General features: G+C 40.0%; 1 protein-coding gene across 1 annotated transcript in view; it reads left to right on the forward strand.

The window, feature by feature from the left end:
* Window positions 1–17,317, forward strand: part of C9 (complement C9) — a 33,199-nt gene that overhangs the window by 2,663 nt on the left and 13,219 nt on the right. Inside the window, exons 2-5 of the mRNA XM_008155597.3 lie at window positions 6,181–6,286; window positions 6,683–6,827; window positions 7,075–7,222; window positions 11,891–12,029. Coding sequence (XP_008153819.2) covers window positions 6,181–6,286; window positions 6,683–6,827; window positions 7,075–7,222; window positions 11,891–12,029 — 538 coding nt within the window. The remainder of the gene's footprint in view (window positions 1–6,180; window positions 6,287–6,682; window positions 6,828–7,074; window positions 7,223–11,890; window positions 12,030–17,317) is intronic.

Consider the following 17,317-nt stretch of genomic DNA (forward strand, 5'->3'; position numbering starts at 1 on the left):
ATGTAGCTATCATTATCTTTACTTTTTAATTTGTAAAGGACAAAATATTTACACAACCCAAAGATCAAAAACTATAATGAGGTATACATTAAGAAGTCTCAATTTCCCTACTCATAACTTTTCATGCGATCTGTGTGACTATATGTAAAGTACTTAGAACACTCCCGGCATCCACCTCACCCTTTCCCTGTAGGTTACCACCTTTATTAGTTTATAATCTTACTCTAAACATTTATTTGTTAAAGATATACTATCTCATACTTAGCTTTTTTCTTTGTACTTTATGATATGTTCTGGAGACCTTTCTGTATTGGTATAGAAGGAACTTCTTTATTCTCCTCACACCTGATTAATTTTCCATTGTGTGGCTATACCGTTGAGATAATCTGTCTCTTATTGAATATTTGGGCTGCTTCCAATCTTTTCTGCTATAAACAGTGTTGCAATGAATAGCCTTATTCACATATCATTTTGCAAGCAGATTATTGTACCTGAGGGCTAATTCCCAGAAGCGATATAATTGGGTCAAAAGGTAATCAATTGCTGAAATTGCCCTATGGCCTGGTGAGGTTTGTATTATTCTGCACTTGCGCCAGCAGTGTGTGATAACACAAATAAGTGGAAGGATATATACTATGCTCATGGATTAGAAGGATTGATATTGTTAAAATGTCCTTACTACCTAAAGTAATATAAACATGCAATGCAACCTCTACTAAAATACCAACGGTATTCTTCTCAGAATTAGAACTAATCTTAACATTTATGTGAAACCACAGAAGACCCCGAATAGCTGAAGAGGCATGGAGAAAGAACAAAGTGTGAGTTATCACACTCCCTGATATGACACTATACTACCGAGCTGCAATAATGAAAGGTGCTGGGGTAAAGCCAGATATAGAGATCAATGCAATAGGATAGAGAGCCCAGAAATAAATCCTTGCTTAAATCCAGGCAAGAAGGAGGTTGTCTAATTGATGTGCTCTCTCTGGAGATGCTACACAGAAAAACTGTATCTATCCTTATTCATGCAAATGCCCTCATTATTTCAAAATGTCTAAAACTCGTGCGACTATTACATCTGGAAATTATTTTTTTAATATATTTTATTGATTTTTTTCCAGAGAAGAAGGGAGAGGGATAGAGAGTTAGAAACATCAATGAGAGAGAAACATCTATCAGCTGCTTCCTGCACGCCCCCTACTGGGGCTGTGCTCGCAACCAAGGTACATGCCCTTGACCGGAATCGAACCTGGGACCCTTCAGTCTGCAGTCCACAGGCCGACATTCTATCCACTGAGCCAAACGGACCAGGGCTCATCTGGAAATTATTGAGTAAACTATGACTTTTTAGTTTAATTCAAAGAGGATTTGAGTGAGTCGGGGGAAATGGCAGCATAGGGGACAGGGCAAAATTGCAGTGAACTACGAGTGCAGAGGTGAAGATTCTAGATCTAGTTCTGCTACTAACTGCCTAACTTTGGATAAGTAGTACAGTTTTCTGGCTTTAGGTTCCCATCTATAAAACAGAGCTAATACCCTCAGTGGCATAAAGTTTTAATGGGAAAATGAGCTTTGAAAATTGTCCAGTAAAACTAGAAAACTAGTAGACAAATATAAGAAATTGTTTTATCAAAAAATATTTATTGAGTGTTATGGGCTGAATTGTGCCCCACCCCAACCCCCCCAAAAAAACACTTACGTGTTGACCTCCGAATCCATAGTACCTCTGAATGTGACTGTATTTGGAGATAGGGCTTTTCAAGTGGTTAGTAAGTTAAAGTGAGGTCATTATGATGAGCTCTAATCCAATGTGACAGATGTCCCTATAAGAAGAGTGAATCTAGCCGAAACCGGTTTGGCTCAGTGGATGGACCGTCGGCCTGCGGACTGAAGGGTCCTGGGTTCGATTCCGGTCAAGGGCACGTGCCTTGGTTGTGGGCACATCCCCAGTGGGAGGTGTGTAGGAGGCAGCTGATCGATGTTTCTAGCTCTCTATCCCTCTCCCTTCCTCTCTGTAAAAAATCAATAAAATATATTTTTAAAAAAAAAAAAAAAAAAGAAGAGTGAATCTGAATACAGACACATACAGAGGAAAGACCAGGTGAAGACCTTGGGGAGATGTTAAAACAAAATGATAATATGAACATCTAAGTAAGTGATGAATACAAAAAAAAAAATAAACAGGAAGAGATCATCCAGTTGAAGGCAACAACTAGAAAAACTAGAAGATATTGAAAAAAAATCTATAGAGACATTAATAGGTAGAGCCTAGAGTAATTCCTGAAACCAATCATAGACCAGCTCCATGACATTTTCAGGTCAACTATGGCTTCAAGCTTGGGTTCTTTTGATATAATGAGCACCCCTCCCCATTAAATAACACCCTTTCAGATTTCATGGATATCCACCAGATGTTTCCAACTAGTGTCTCTCAACATTGCATAAACATGGAAATCTCCTGGCATACCCTTTTGAAAACATTGATGCCTAAAGAAAGCCCATCCTCAGTAAGTCTGATTTAATTGATTTGGAGTAATGATCACAACTTTACAATTCCTATGTTTAATATCTGAGGGATATAATGTGCAATCGATATTGAAAACCAATGCTATCAATCATAAAAGGGAATATGCCCTTGTCCCTTGATGAGGCTTGTCAGTTCTAGCTGCCACCTGAGTTTTATGGAAAAGTTTTAGCAAAGAATTTCTCAGCCATGTGATTTCAGATAAACACAAATAGTCAGACTTCTAGGAAAGCAAGTTCCTCAAGAAGTTTTGGCAGCCTGCGTCATACAATTTAATCTGCACTTTTGTAAGGTTAATGTTCTTCAGGCCTCCTGGTTTTCTGGGTGATGTAGGCAAGAGTCAGGCTTACAAAAATGTTGTCTCCAGTCATGAAGCTAACATTAATGACAAGGAATTCTCCCACAAATACAACATGGGTGACTCACCAGGAGATCATAACAAATACAGGCCAACTGTCCAAGACAAAATGATCAAGGACTTCCCGTTCTGCACTTACTCATTTATTTGTTTAAAAAATATTTACTTGGCATCTACTGTATCTAGGCACTTGATATATACAAGCTGAACAAAATTTAAAAATTCCTTAACTCACTGATATTTTTATCTCGAACATGAATTCTGTTAGTTTGGGGATCATGGTTTTGTTTTATTTTGTTTTTCTGTTTTATACACAATATATCTTTGATATTTATCAAATTAAAGATGATTAATAAATATTTGATGAATCAGTAAATGAATGGACAACTCAGTGAAAAAATAATTAAATAAGTGAAATATATCATTGCAAAGGTTCTTATGCTATAGGGAAAAACCAGATGCTATAAAAATATGTGCACAGAAAATTAAATCACTCAGGAGATTTAAAACATTTCTTAGGGAAAAAAAATATGCTCAAAATGATGTCAGTATGGTGAGTGGGAAATAATAGGTTTAGAGGCCTGAAGCATGAAAAAAAGTAACTTACCTTGGAAATTTCAAATTTAATATGGCTGGAACTTCAATGAAGAAAAAAATGAAGTTTAAGAATTAAGGAGATAGTCGTGTACAGTTCTCTAGACCATGTGTCTTAGTTTCCTATTTCAGCTGTAGCAAATTACTACAAACTAGTGGCTTAAAAAAACATAAAATGTATTATCTTACAGTTCTGTAGATCAGAAGTCTGAAGTGGGTTTCACTGGGCTAAAATCAAGACGCCAGCAAGGCTATGTTTCTTTCTGGAGGCTCTAGGGGAGAATTCATTCTCTTGATTCTTCCAGCTTCTAGAAACTGCCTCTATTTCTTGGCTCATGGCCCCCATCCATCCTCAGGGCCAGCAACAGCTGGTGGAGTCCCTTTTCATGCTTTGAATTTCGCCTGCCTCTTCTTCTGTCTTCACAACTCTCTCAACCAGTCTTCTGCTCTTGAGCTCACATGATTGGAATGGGCCCACCCAAATAATACAGAATAATCTCATTTTAATCATATCTGCAAAGTCCCTTTTTCCATGTAAAGTAACATACAGTATTCACAAAATCTGGGGATTAGGACATGTACATCTTTGGGGTCATTAACCTGCCTATCACACCATGATGGAAAGTTTGAACTTTATCTTAAAAGCAAAGGGAAGTTACTGAATGGTTTTTAGTAGGGAAATGGTATAATCAACTTTGCATTTTTTAAAAATCCCTCTGGATGATTTATGAAGACTGAATTAGAAAGAAACTATTGTCACCTAAGAGAATGTAATGTTAGTGTAGACCAGAGAAATGTCTACACTAGATGAGATGAAGGATGGATAGATTTAACAATTACTTAGGAGACTGTAATCAGCAGGCTTCCGTGGTTGATTAGATATGGGAGATGAGCATGGTGAATGCTGAGAAAGACAAGCAATACCCAAGTCTCTAGTTAGGGTGACTTCTTAAGTGGAGATGCTATTTACCAAAATAACAAATGCTGGTAGAGGGGCAGTTTTGAGAGAAGAGGATAAATAAAGAATTTTTTGGGGGGGGGGGGGATGTATTCAGTTCTATGAGCCACAAAGACATTTAAGTGCAGATGTCCAATTGAGAATTATATCCAAGCATTTAAAATTCAGAAAAGATGTGTGGACTGCAGACTTATCTCTGGTTGTCATTAGCATACACATGGAAATCAAAGCTCTGGAAAATGTCTAAAGAGGGGAAAAAATCCAAGGATAGGACCTTGAAGAAAAACAGCATTTCAGAGAATATCAAAGGAGGAAGAGTCTGCATAAGAGAATTGGAGAACAGGGCAAAGGAGAAAGAAGAAATGAAAGGAATCTAGTATCATTGGTCCAAGGGACGGGAGTGTCTTAAATAGCAAAAGCGGTCAACTGCCTTGATCTCTGGAAAGAAGTCAACAAGATAAAGACTGTAAGGAACCAAGTGAGCCACCTGGAAGTCATTGTTGACCTTGGCAAGAGTAATGTCATTGAAGCAGGAGGGTTGAGCAGTGATTGGGAAGTAAGGAACAAGAGACCAGGGTACAAACTACTTTTTCAAGAAAGTTGACTAAGAAGATTAGAGAATTTGGGAAGTAGCTAAAGAGTCATATCAGATTGAAGGAGGAGATGAGACTTTTTTGTTGTTGTTGAGAAACATAAATGGGTTTATAACAATTTTTTTAAGGGTCACTGTGAAGGGAGATGGGGGTTGTTGAAAGGAAATGTAGAGTCCAGAGTGTTCCATTTGCTCATTCATCTGCTTGAACACAAGGGGAAAAGAGCTGGAAATGAGGGAGAGTTTTAAATAGAGGAGATATTCAATGGACCAAGGTCTGAAAGAGGAGCTGGGGTCTAGAGCTTGTGTAGAGGGATGAGTTTGACCTTGTCATCCCCCTGGAGTAAGAGGCTATACTATAAAAGGAATAGGTAACAGCTGAGTGCATGTAGGCAGGAAGTTGATAAGATTCTTATTTGGTGGCTTCTGTTTGCCCTCCCCCCCATTTTTTTTTTCTTCCTGTCATGAATGAGAGGTGATGTTGCAACCAGAAGATTCCAAATGGTGAACCAAGAGGGAAAGGAAAGTTCAAAGCCAGAAAAACACTGCTAAGCTTTGGGTCTAGGGGAGGAAGGGAAGTCTGTAAATTCCAGAATAGATGATGTTAAAATGCAGAAAGATGAGGAATGAGTTCTGAAGTGGAATGTGAAGTGGCAAGGCTTCCAGTTTGGGAGATGCAGAATGCAGGGGTGGGAAAGCCTGACTTGTGAGGTGCTTGCGTAAGGCATGGCCCAGCCGGCTACCTCAAACTTGCAGGAGACCCAGGCAACTCCAGGCTTTGCCAGACTGTCTGGGGGCTACAAAGTGAAACAAGATATGTCCTTCAGTGGATTCATAAACTAGTTGGAAATATAAGGCTAATCGATGTAAGACACCTAGCAGGATGCCTGACAAATTTTTCTCCCATCGTCCTCATTTTTGTTGTTAAGTTGAAAGTTAAATTACAATTCAGTACAAAAAGTAAACAAAAAATATGAGTTGAAAATACAAAATGGTATGTGATCAAGTGACTGAGTAATGAGAGACATAATAAAAGGCGAGTAGTATGATTTGGAAAAAGAAAAATAGTAAATAAATTAAACTGCCTTGTGAAGACTTCTTGGAAACAGGCATGTGTAATGGCCATAGGTTGACATGTTCTATTGTCTTAGCTCTCACCCGGAGCCAGGACAAAGCACCGGCACTCCATTGCCCATAGACTGCAGAATGAGCCCCTGGAGCGAATGGTCGCAATGTGACCCTTGCCTAAAAGAAAAGGTAAGCCTCCAATGCTATTCCCTGATGACGTCCCCAGATGGGAGCTATATTGCCAGCATCTCCAGGGAAGTGACTATAAGGCAGGGAGCCTCCAACCAAGTTGCAAACTGAGAAGGAAAGACAAACATCTAAATGCATGTGGGTCACCTTGCCAGGTGATCTGAATGCTGCATGCACACTAAATGAGTGTTATGAGGAACCATCTTTTGTAGCAGAGACTTTGGTCATAGAACGTGTGACATTCTTTTAAACAACATTAGTGACTGCTTTTATGGCTCCCATCTGAAAATCATAGACTCATGTGGGTTTGGAGAGCTGCAGTGGTTTGGGTACAATTTCAGATCATAATCCCATTTTGGAATTAGAAATGTTAACGTTTCCAACTGGTCTGTGCAGTTTCGTTCAAGGAGCATCGTGGTCTTTGGACAATTTGATGGGCAAAGGTGCTTGCACAGTCTGGGAGACCGACAAAGCTGTGTGCCCACTGAGAACTGTGAAGATGCTGATGATGACTGCGGAAATGACTTTCAATGTGGTACAGGTAATCCTTGCGCTCTGGCTGCTCGTTATGGGTTCCTGTGCACCCTCGTGGGTGAAAAGAAACACACGTCTAAGCACTCATATTTCCAAGTGTGAAAGGGGCGCCCAAATGGTCACCTATATATTCTGTACATTCTGTGGTCAAATGTATGCGTGCCCTGCCCTCCAGCATGAAATTGCATCTGACACCTTCGGAGGGAGAAATGTTGGCATTAGACGCACAGTGTCTTTCCTGATTCTCATTGCAGGCAGATGCATAAAGAGGCGGCTTCTGTGCAATGGGGATGATGACTGTGGAGACAATTCAGATGAGGATGATTGTGAAGGTGATCCCCGTACACCCTGCCGTAACAAAGAGGTGGAAGAGTCAGAGATGGGCCGAACAGCTGGCTACGGGTCAGTACTCCACTTGAATGTTCTGGAAGAAGATGAGTGAAAATAACCTCCATCTCTCCTGCATGTTAAAGTGGTACAGGGCTTTCATTGGCAGAAAGAATAGCCTGTGGGGCTATATTCTGCTTGAATTATGTTTGAGCTTGAAAGAGGATAGCTGCTGAATAAGTATGTCAAGGACAAACTTCCTGACCTCAGCAGGTGTCTGTAGAAGGGACTGTTATCACGACTTTGATGATGACTTCTGAGTCCAGAAAAAGATAAAATACCTCATCTATGAACCTCTAGAAGACCATGGCAATGTTGAAATGACATCTTAGCATTTAAAATTGAATTGCCAGCAGTAGGTCTGGGAATTCCATTCAAATGTTTGAATTGCCAGGAAAACTATCCTCCATTGGGCCTTCTCCTAGATCTGAACCTGGTTAGAAATTCTCAGGAGGCTCCAGCATTCTGGAGTTGACCCAGGAGGAATAGGACAAAGAAAACCATTCTAATGACAACTGATGATGGTGTTGAGGCTATGATTCTCATTACAGAGCTGAAGTTTCACTCACTTTTCTGACTAGGTAAGCTCTGATGAAAAGTCTTTGGAAGTTTAGGATCCAGAGTTATGCAGAATAGATACCATTTGCAGAGATCTGTGTTCTGGGAGTTGGGGAAATGATACCAGCCTGGGATGCTATTCAGTTCTGTTTGGTGCAGTCAGAGGACATTCCACAGATGTCCACAGCATAGTCTCCATGCATTGTTCTAAGCAGTAAAGATACTTTGGGTGGCTTTGTTGGCAAATTATCCTCAACAGAGACATAGCTCCTCCCCATCCAGTAGTATATTGACAGAGATGGCATGGCTCTCTTTCATCCCCTGAAAGCAATGTGTCTCTTCATTCTCATAATCCTAGTGCCTGGTATATAGTAGGTGCTTAACAAATACCGCTGGGTGGATACATAGCTGACTAAATTAACTAATGAGAATAAGTGCTGTGGGGAGGGGGAACAATGGGGATATGGACACATGTAATACCATAATCAATAAAAAATTAAAAAAAAGAAAATAAGTGCTTTCTAAAATATTATCAAATGGCATCAGGTAAGACAGAAACTGAGTCCCTGGCAAGACATTCAGGTTCAGGACTCTAGTCCTGGAAATGGAGATGGGGAGAGGAAAGAAGAAGGGAGTAATGGTAAGAGCAAGGTTAATAGAGGGACTAAGGTAGCGATTCTCAACCAGAGGTGACATGTGGCAGTGTCTAGAGACCTGTTGGATGTTGGGATGGGGCTTTCAGGAGTGATATCCAGTCAGTAGAGGCCCTACAATGCACAGGACAGCCAGACCCAAAATGTCAGTAGTACTGAGGTTGAGAAACCCTACACTAAGAAACTTGATGGTTCCTGAGACTTCTGTAAAAATGGAGATGTCTTCTCTCTTAAGTCAGAGGAAACTTCCACATCTTCAATCACAGAAGAGAAAAAATTCCAGAATAATAAGTCAGGCACCAGGTGAAGCATTTCATATATCTTTTATTCACTTTATAAAAACTTGCCAAGCAAGCAGCATTCAAATATCACTCACAGAGCCTTTGGCCCTAAGCCTAAAGGTAGGAATTCTGAATCTAATGCATGGTCTAGGGTTCCAAACTCAGCAGGCCTTCTTAATAATTGGCGGAAATGGTATGGGAGTCAGCCAAAACCTTATAACCAGATCACTGCACGCTCCAGTGAGTTCTGACTCTTCCTGCTGCTTTCCTCAGGGAGAGATTGGGAGTGGTGAAAGCCTAATATTACTTTATTTTGCTTTCCTTGGGATCCAAGAAACAGATTTCTCCTTAATCTAAATAAAAGGGCTTGAAGCAGGGAATTACATATGTTATGTATTCTCACTTCATGCAAATTTACACCATGTCTTATAGGAAAAGGCTACAGAAATCTTGGCCCATTTAGCTGAAAAACAATTATTTATAATTCCTTGGTTTCCTTTGTTCAGGGAAAATAAAATTTGTTATATCGCATTTGCCAGGGAGTTTCACATTGAGGCATCCCAGAGAGTTGTCTAGGCTCCTTAAATACCTCATGCTTTACCACACTCAGGCGTGATGACAGGGAACATAAAGCTATATTTTTCCACCATGCCACTTACCTTTTTCTTCTCCCCACATGCCCATTCCCACAATATCACCTCTCCTACATCACTACAAAGCCCACAAGTTGACACCCTAACTTCAAACAAAACTAACGTTAGACAATGAAACTCAAACATTATTTATTATCTAAATATTTGAATTAAGAATGTAGAAGAGTAGTATACATTAGTAATTCATATTAAGAGGAGGTTTCAAAATAACATTCTTTATTATATTCTTCCATATGACTAATATTACATATTTATTTACTATACATCTCCATTACTCTAATGCAAGGCTATGGTACTATATTGATCTAGAGGTAATAGACATAAACATTCTAACCATAGCAACATGCTTATAAGCTGCTCCTATACTGTCCAGTCTTGAAAACTTCAACAAGTCTTATCAACAGTCATATCCAGTCAGATTATTTTACACATGAAAGTTATAAGTACTCATAATAATTAATTTATACTTTTTTTTTTTGCATTTGAAGGACTTATTTATTTATTTACTTACTTATTTATTTAGACTCTCATTTAAATTCTTATGCCAGGAGAATTGACTTGTATCACAAATATTTCAGCCTCTTGTCTTATAGGCGTCTGAGATTCTCCAGAAATGTTTAGGGAAATCCCCAACCCATCTTGCATTCATTGAAAAATACATAAATCCAAACCAGCTGCAAATGATGTACAACATGCAAGGGATTACTTTTTCTGTGTGATCTAAGAACAACACCACTTCGGTAGAGGGACTTTCTCTTCAGATCACCTGGTAGACTGGAGCTGCCTGTGGTTCTAGATGCAGGTGTGAAAACAGGCATCTCTAAGTGCTGCCAAAGAACACATGTCTTTTTATTTCCCAGGCAATGACATTCGATCCGTGAGAGGTTTTCATGTTTCTTGGCAGAAAAAAATTGGCTTATTCTAGACTAGACTGGCTGTCTCTGTATTAGTGGAACCAAGTCAAAAGTTTTGAAACATTTCTTCCTTAGCTGTGCTTTTGGACCATGGAGCAGCTTCATTGTAACTTTCCAGATGAATCCAGTCAACTGGTCAACTTTCTGATCTGTAAATCAATAACCTTCAAACTGGGATATGGGTACCGTAGGGTACAAAAGGGTCTTCCAAGGGGGAGGGAGACTAGTACATTTTAAGATAATAGTTTCCTCAACTGTTACTTATCTAATCAATCTAACTCTTGGTAAATTCTCAATTCCATATGTACATGTTTTTCATAAAATTGATAAGCTTGATGACTCAGTGGCATTCCAGTTGTCAAGGCCATTCTCCTCGCTCACCTCCCCTTTTACAATCATCCAACTCCCATCACTCATTTCACATTTTACAATGGGGTGGAAAAAACAACTCCAAACATTAACACTCAGTTGGACTCCGAACTTGTAAGCCAGCTCATGGGAGTTGGGGATGTGGTCTAGAGAAATGGAAGAGTGTATGCTCTTGTGCCAAACTAAGTATAGATGTGAGGCTCAAACCCATTTGGGCCTCCTTGGCCTGGGGCCATTTATTCCAGGTACAGCTTAGACAGCAATGACTGTTCCTCCAATTAACAAAGGTGAACTTCACAAAGAATGAACTGCTTCCTGTTCATACATTGTTTTTAGGTCTACAAATCAAACTTAACTTTTTAAAAGCTAAACAGGATTCCTATTTCTGAATTCTAGTTTGCCAAATGAAAATATTTTGCCAGGAGAAAAAAGTAGAACTTCTGAGAATGCCTTGCCAGGATGCTGAAATTTTGGGGTTCCTCACAGAAATAATAATATAAACCTGGAGGGAATGAGGTTCTTGGTAGGCAGTGAGACAACTGCAGAAAAGGCTTGGGTTAAAAGAGAATGTGGAGTGGAAGAGCCCCAACGTTGATTCACAAGTTAAAAATTACTTGTATATGTTATACTGCCCCCCTGAGGTGCTGTGTTCTCAAATAATTTAAATATGTGAATTTCAGCATTGGCTCTTAGTTCACTAACGGAGGTTAGCTAAGAGTTACAGCGATGAAGTTAAGACTCTAGGCTCCAGATGGTACCTTGCTCCATATTTATTGTATTTCTTTTTTTAAATATATTTTTATTGATTTCAGAGAGGAAGGGAGAGGTAGAGAGAGATAGAAACATCAATGATTAGAGAGAATCATGGATTGGCTGCTTCCTGCACACCCCCTACTGTGGATCAAGCCCGCAATCCAGGAATGTGCCCTGACCTTGAATCAAAGAACCATGACCTCCTGGTTCATAGGTTGATGCTCAACCACTGAGCCACACCAGCCGGGCTATTGCCTTCCTTTCATTGTGCTCTCCACAGTGTCCTAGTTGCCTAAAAGTGTCTACAAGGCCTATGAGGTATGCTGTCTGCCAGAAACATAGAGCAGAGGTGAACAGGCTCTTGCTTATGTTCCTGAGCATATCCCACACATATTAGGTGATGAGGACATGAGCCGAAGCTCTCTCTTTGCCCCGCTGCAGAAGGCTGCCTTGCACTAGCTTCTGGAATCTCCCCACCTGATGTTCCTGTGTTCATCCTCAGGATCAACATCTTAGGGATGGTTCCCCTAACCACACCCTTTGACAATGAGTTCTACAATGGACAGTGTGACCGCGTTCGGGATGGAAACACCTTGACCTACTACCGTAAACCCTGGAATGTGGCTACTCTGGTCTATGAAGTAAGTCTCCCCAGGAGAAAACACATTGTTCCCCTTTTAGTTGAAAGTTGTTTAAATAAGTCTAATACTAAATAATGTGAAAAATTCAGTAGAATAAGAATTTAATGTAAATATAAGATTGGCTTAAAGAAGAGGAGGTATATCTTGGATCTCTTTAGAAAATATACAGTAATCTGCAATCAACCCTCAGTAACATGGACCTGCCTCATGATAGAGTTTTGGAAAATACCTACTAGTAGACTCCATAAAAAGAATCATCTAAGGTTCTGATAAAACTGAAACTTTAATTAGTGCTACGTTAACTGCTGAGTACACTGCTTTCATGCTATTTAAGGTTGGTTTTTGCTAGCCTATTAATGACAACTTTTCACTCATTTTCCTTCACTATTCCCTTTTGTAAAACCTGCTTGACTAATGTGAGTGGCTATTTTCACTTACCTCCAACCCCCCTGGCTCTTGTGAAACTATTTCTCAAAGTGATTTTTACTTTACAAAATGCCACTCCAAACTCACCACCTTCCTGAATTCTTTTGAACCATCTACAAATTGGACCCATTCAAAGCATTAATATCACCTTTAGTGGTACCTTCTTTGGTCTAAGCAAGATATAATAAAGGATATAATTAGCTTATTCTAAACCAGGAGCTAAAATCTGTTTCTTTCAATAGTCCCATTGGTGACAAAGTCCTTTTTATTGTTGTCTCTCCTACCAGTTTGAGAAACATATATACTTTTTAAAAAGTGTAGTTAAGAGTCCTTTTATCTCTGTCAATGTTGGAAATCAATCCCTACCCATTGTAGCCTAAAAGATCATGTTCTCCCATGAATGCTAAAAATTGTAATGTCTGGACTATTTGGCATTTTTCTCACATGTGACCACATTGTCATATTTTTTGTTCCTGTAATTTCAGAAGAGAATCAGTTTCCCACAAATCTCAGGGAACATTTTGAATTATTGATCTTTCTCCATCTTGCCAGGTTTACACTCTTTTAAAAGCACATTTTTTTGGAGGGAAAAGTGATAATCTTTTTAGAAAGTATTATATATTCTACTTTCTTAAAAACAGTATACCAAAGATAAGGTAACTTTTGTCATTGCTGATGGAAGAGGGTTGTTGTTGTGTTTTATTCTATTTTATTTTTTTTTAGTTCTCAAGTATACATCAAACACTTTTCTTGTCTTAGTTACTATAACCAAACTCTTAACTTCCCTATAGAGGTAGTAACTGGTGAGGGCTGGAAAGTTGCCCGGGACAGATCTTAAATCTACATTTGGAGAGTAAGCCCCCTGTTTTTTCTTATGTACAACCCTGGACACAGATGTGCTTCCTCATTCAGAATGTTTTGAGTTTCACAAAGGAGATGTGGTCTTTCCATGTATATTACTTACACCGCCTCTCCCAATGGAGCTAGGAGAGACATTCTATAATCAAGCATATCAATCTTTCCACAGAAGAACTAACCCATGTTCACACGAAGTGGTAGAAATGAAGACTATAAATAACTACTTATAAGTTCAGATCAGATTAATTCATCCAAATGAGTTTTGGCATCAAGGTTATAAAAATCAGGTAGGGATTGCAGACCTGAATATTTATTTGGTGCCATCTGAGGAAGAGTGCCGATGGAGTTGTTTTAAGGCTTACTAAAGTCCTCCAATCAAGGGTGCTACTACTGTTGGTGCCGCCTTATTCTAATCTCTTATGGTTTTAGAAACTAAATAGCTGAGCTTGTTTGCAGTCAATAAATATTAGTTGTTATCATTAGTTATGTTGGATCTGCTTATTAAGTTGAATAAATATTTATGAGCATCTACTATGCGCCAGTCAATTTACTAACTAGTGACTCTATAGTAGCATTTGGATAATACATACATGGTCCCTGACTCCTTGGAGTTTACCATCTGAAGGCCTATTAAATAAGCAATTATAAAAGGGGAGGGGTTTTCATTTTGTTTTATTTTAAAAGAAGTGTCCTGAAAGCTTATAGAAAATGGATTTGTTCATCTATGGGATCAGGAAAGGCCTCTCTGATGTTTAAGATTTGAAATAGGTGTAAGAACTAAGCAGGGCAAGGGGTGTAATGTGCATGTGTGTGAGAGAATGTGTATCGGTGTGTGCAATGTTTGTGTTATGGGAGGATGGGCAGGTGGTGTTAGAGAACATTCTAGAAAATATAAAAGAGCCCTGTGGTGGGAAGACACATAGGCTGTAGAAAGCTTGAGAACAGTAAGTAAGGAGAGATTAACTTGGAATAAGTCTAGTTCAGACTTTATCTTCCAGGCAGTGGGAAGACTGCAATATGTTAAGCAGGGAAGTGACTTGGTTAGGTTACTCTTCCCTCTTCCACTGAATAATTTTCCCAGCATGCCTTGCTTTAAAGAAAAGTACCTGCATTTTTGTCTTTCTCCGCTAGATGGTAACTTTAGGTTTCCTGTCTTTGTCTGTTCCGTCTCCTGTAACAACATACCAAAGATAGAGTAACTTAGAAACAACAGAAATATATTTCTCACAGTCCTGGAGACTGGAAGTTTGAGATAAAAGTGCTAACATCCTCAAGTCAGGACCCACTTCTGAGTCACAGATCTCTTGCTGTGTTTGCACATGATGGAAGGGGAGGGAGCTCTGTGGGGCTACTTTTATAAGAGCACTAATCTCACTCATGAAGGCACCTCTCTAAGGCCCTACCTCCTAATACCATTACATTGGGCATTAGGATTTTAACATATGGGTGGAGTGGGGGTTGAACATTCAAACCCTGTGCAGAACAGTCGCCCAATGCATGCTACTGAATCTTATCTATGCCACTGACAAGATATGGGTGTCTCCTTCCCAGACAAGTGTTACAACCGCTTTCAGAGGACCTCTGGGAAGAGCGTAGCCATTGAGATTAACAATCTTCCCATTGATACTTGAGCATAGACAACTTGGCAAAGAATGTTTTGATTGAAAGTTTTAATTTTTAACTAGGTTGTTTAGTTCAGGATTTTTTTTTCCATGCAAAAATGAAGCGGGGCGGGGCAGGGGGGGCAATAGATTATGCAAGGGGAAATGCTCCTTCTCCACATTCCCATTCACAGTTGTTCTTCTCAAGGGCAAACTCTCTATGGTTTGCCTATATTTCCAATAATTTTCTATGTGTATATGTATGTATCTATTTTTTTAATTTAATAAATCTTTATTGTTCAGATTATTACAATTGTTTCTCCTTTTTTCCCCCCATAGCTCCTCTCCACCAGGTTCCCACCCCACCCTCTGCCCTTACCTCCACCCCCCCGCTGTCCTCATCCATAGGTGTATGAATTTTGTCCAGTCTCTTCCCATACCCCCCACACAGACACCTCTTTCCCCCTGAGAATTATCAATCCACTCTCATTCTATGCCCCTGATTCTATTATATTCACCAGTTTATTCTGTTCCTCAGATTTTTAATTCACTTGAGTTTTAGATTCACTTGTTGATAGATATGTATTTGTTGTTCATAATTTTTATCTTTACTTTTTTCTTCTTTTTAAAGAATACCTTTCAGCATTTCATATAATACTGGTTTGGTGGTGATGAACTCCTTTAGCTTTTTCTTATCTGTGATGCTCTTTATCTGCCCTTCCATTCTGAATGATAACTTTGCTGGGTAGAATAATCTTGGTTGTAGGTTCTTGCTATTCATCACTTTGAATATTTCTTGCCACTCCCATCTGGCCTGCATAGTTTCTGTTGATAAATCAGCTGATAATCGTATGGGTGCTCCCTTGTAGGTAACTAACTGTTTTTCTCTTGCTGCTTGTAAGACTCTCTCTTTGTCTTTTGCCCTTGGCATTTTAATTATGATGTGTCTTGGTGTGGTCCTCTTTGGATTCTTTTGTTTGGGGTTCTGTGTGCTTCTTGGACTTGTGAGTCTATTTCTTTCACCAGGTGGGGGAAGTTTTCGGTCATTATTTCTTCAAATAGGTTTTCAGTGTCTTGCTCTCTCTCTTCTTCTGGCATCCCATAATTCTGATGTTGGTACGCTTAAAGTTGTCCCAGAGGCTTCTTACACTATCTTCAACTTTCTGGATTCTCTTCTCTTCTTGCTCCTCCGGAGGAGTGTCCTTTGCCTCTTTGTATTCCAAATCTTTGACTTGATTCTTGTGTTCCTCTAGTCTGCTGTTGGGTCTCTGTATAATATTTTTTATTTCAGTCAGTGTATTTTTAATTTCTAGTTGGTCCTTTTTCATATCCTCGAGGGTCTCATTAAATTTATCGGCTTTTTCTAGGAAATTCTTGAAAACCTTATAACCGTGGTTTTGAACTCTATGTCCAGTCATTTATTCTCCTCCATTTCTCTCATCTGTGATCTGTTTCCTTGTCTCCTCATTTTCGCTGCTTCCCTGAGTTGGTAGGGTAGCTTTGTGTGCTAGGTGTCCTATATGGTTCAATGGGTCAGCCTCCCAGTTACCTGAGGTGGACACTCTTGGTGCACCCCTTTGTGGACTATGTGTACAGCCTTGTTGTAGTTAATACTTGATTATTGTTGGTGTCACTGGGGGGAATTGACCTCCAGGCCAATTGGCTATGAGGACCCACTGTGTCTATAACGGAAGAATTGCTGTGCTGGAGACACGTTTATGGGGCAGGACTTGTTCCAGTAGGGCTTTGGTGCTCACTGAGTCTGCCTCTTGAATGTATTCCTTATGAGAGTAGTTGAAATCTGGTGTTGTCCCACTAGATACACTAGTTTCTGGATCTCCAATGGGGTGCAGGTCAGCTACTGTCTGAGGCCACCCAGCAGGAGCTACAGCAAGAATTACAGTTTTCTCCTCTTTGCTTGGGATTTGGCAGTTTTGGAGCAGTCTGACTGGAGCTGCAGTTTATTTGGTTAAGCTGCCACAGGGTAGGCCATTTATATGCAAAAGCCACTGTGTGGAGCCTGGGCGGGTTTGTAGAATGTGCAGGGTGGGGTCTCAGGGTGTCACTAGGCTAGGGCGTGGCAAACAGCGATGGCTGCTAATCTGCCTTCTCTGTCTTTCCGCGTTTCCAAGTCCCCATGTCCCGTGCTCCAGCGCAGTTAACAATGATTGCTGGGCGCACCTCTGCAAAAAAGTCACCCTCACTTTCCGACCCGATGGCCGACAGTCCAGCTTCTCCCCATAGGCGTCTGGGTCCCCCACGTGTCCCCAGAAACTGGATTTCAGAGTGATTGGGAGCTTGTCTCCCTTCAGGTTGAAAAAAAGCAGCGGCCGAAACTGGTTTGGCTCAGTGGATAGAGCGTCGGCCTGCGGACTCAAGGTTCCCAGGTTCGATTCCGGTCAA

Source organism: Eptesicus fuscus, chromosome 4, assembly GCF_027574615.1.
Source record: "Eptesicus fuscus isolate TK198812 chromosome 4, DD_ASM_mEF_20220401, whole genome shotgun sequence".
Taxonomy (NCBI): Eukaryota; Metazoa; Chordata; class Mammalia; order Chiroptera; family Vespertilionidae; genus Eptesicus; species Eptesicus fuscus.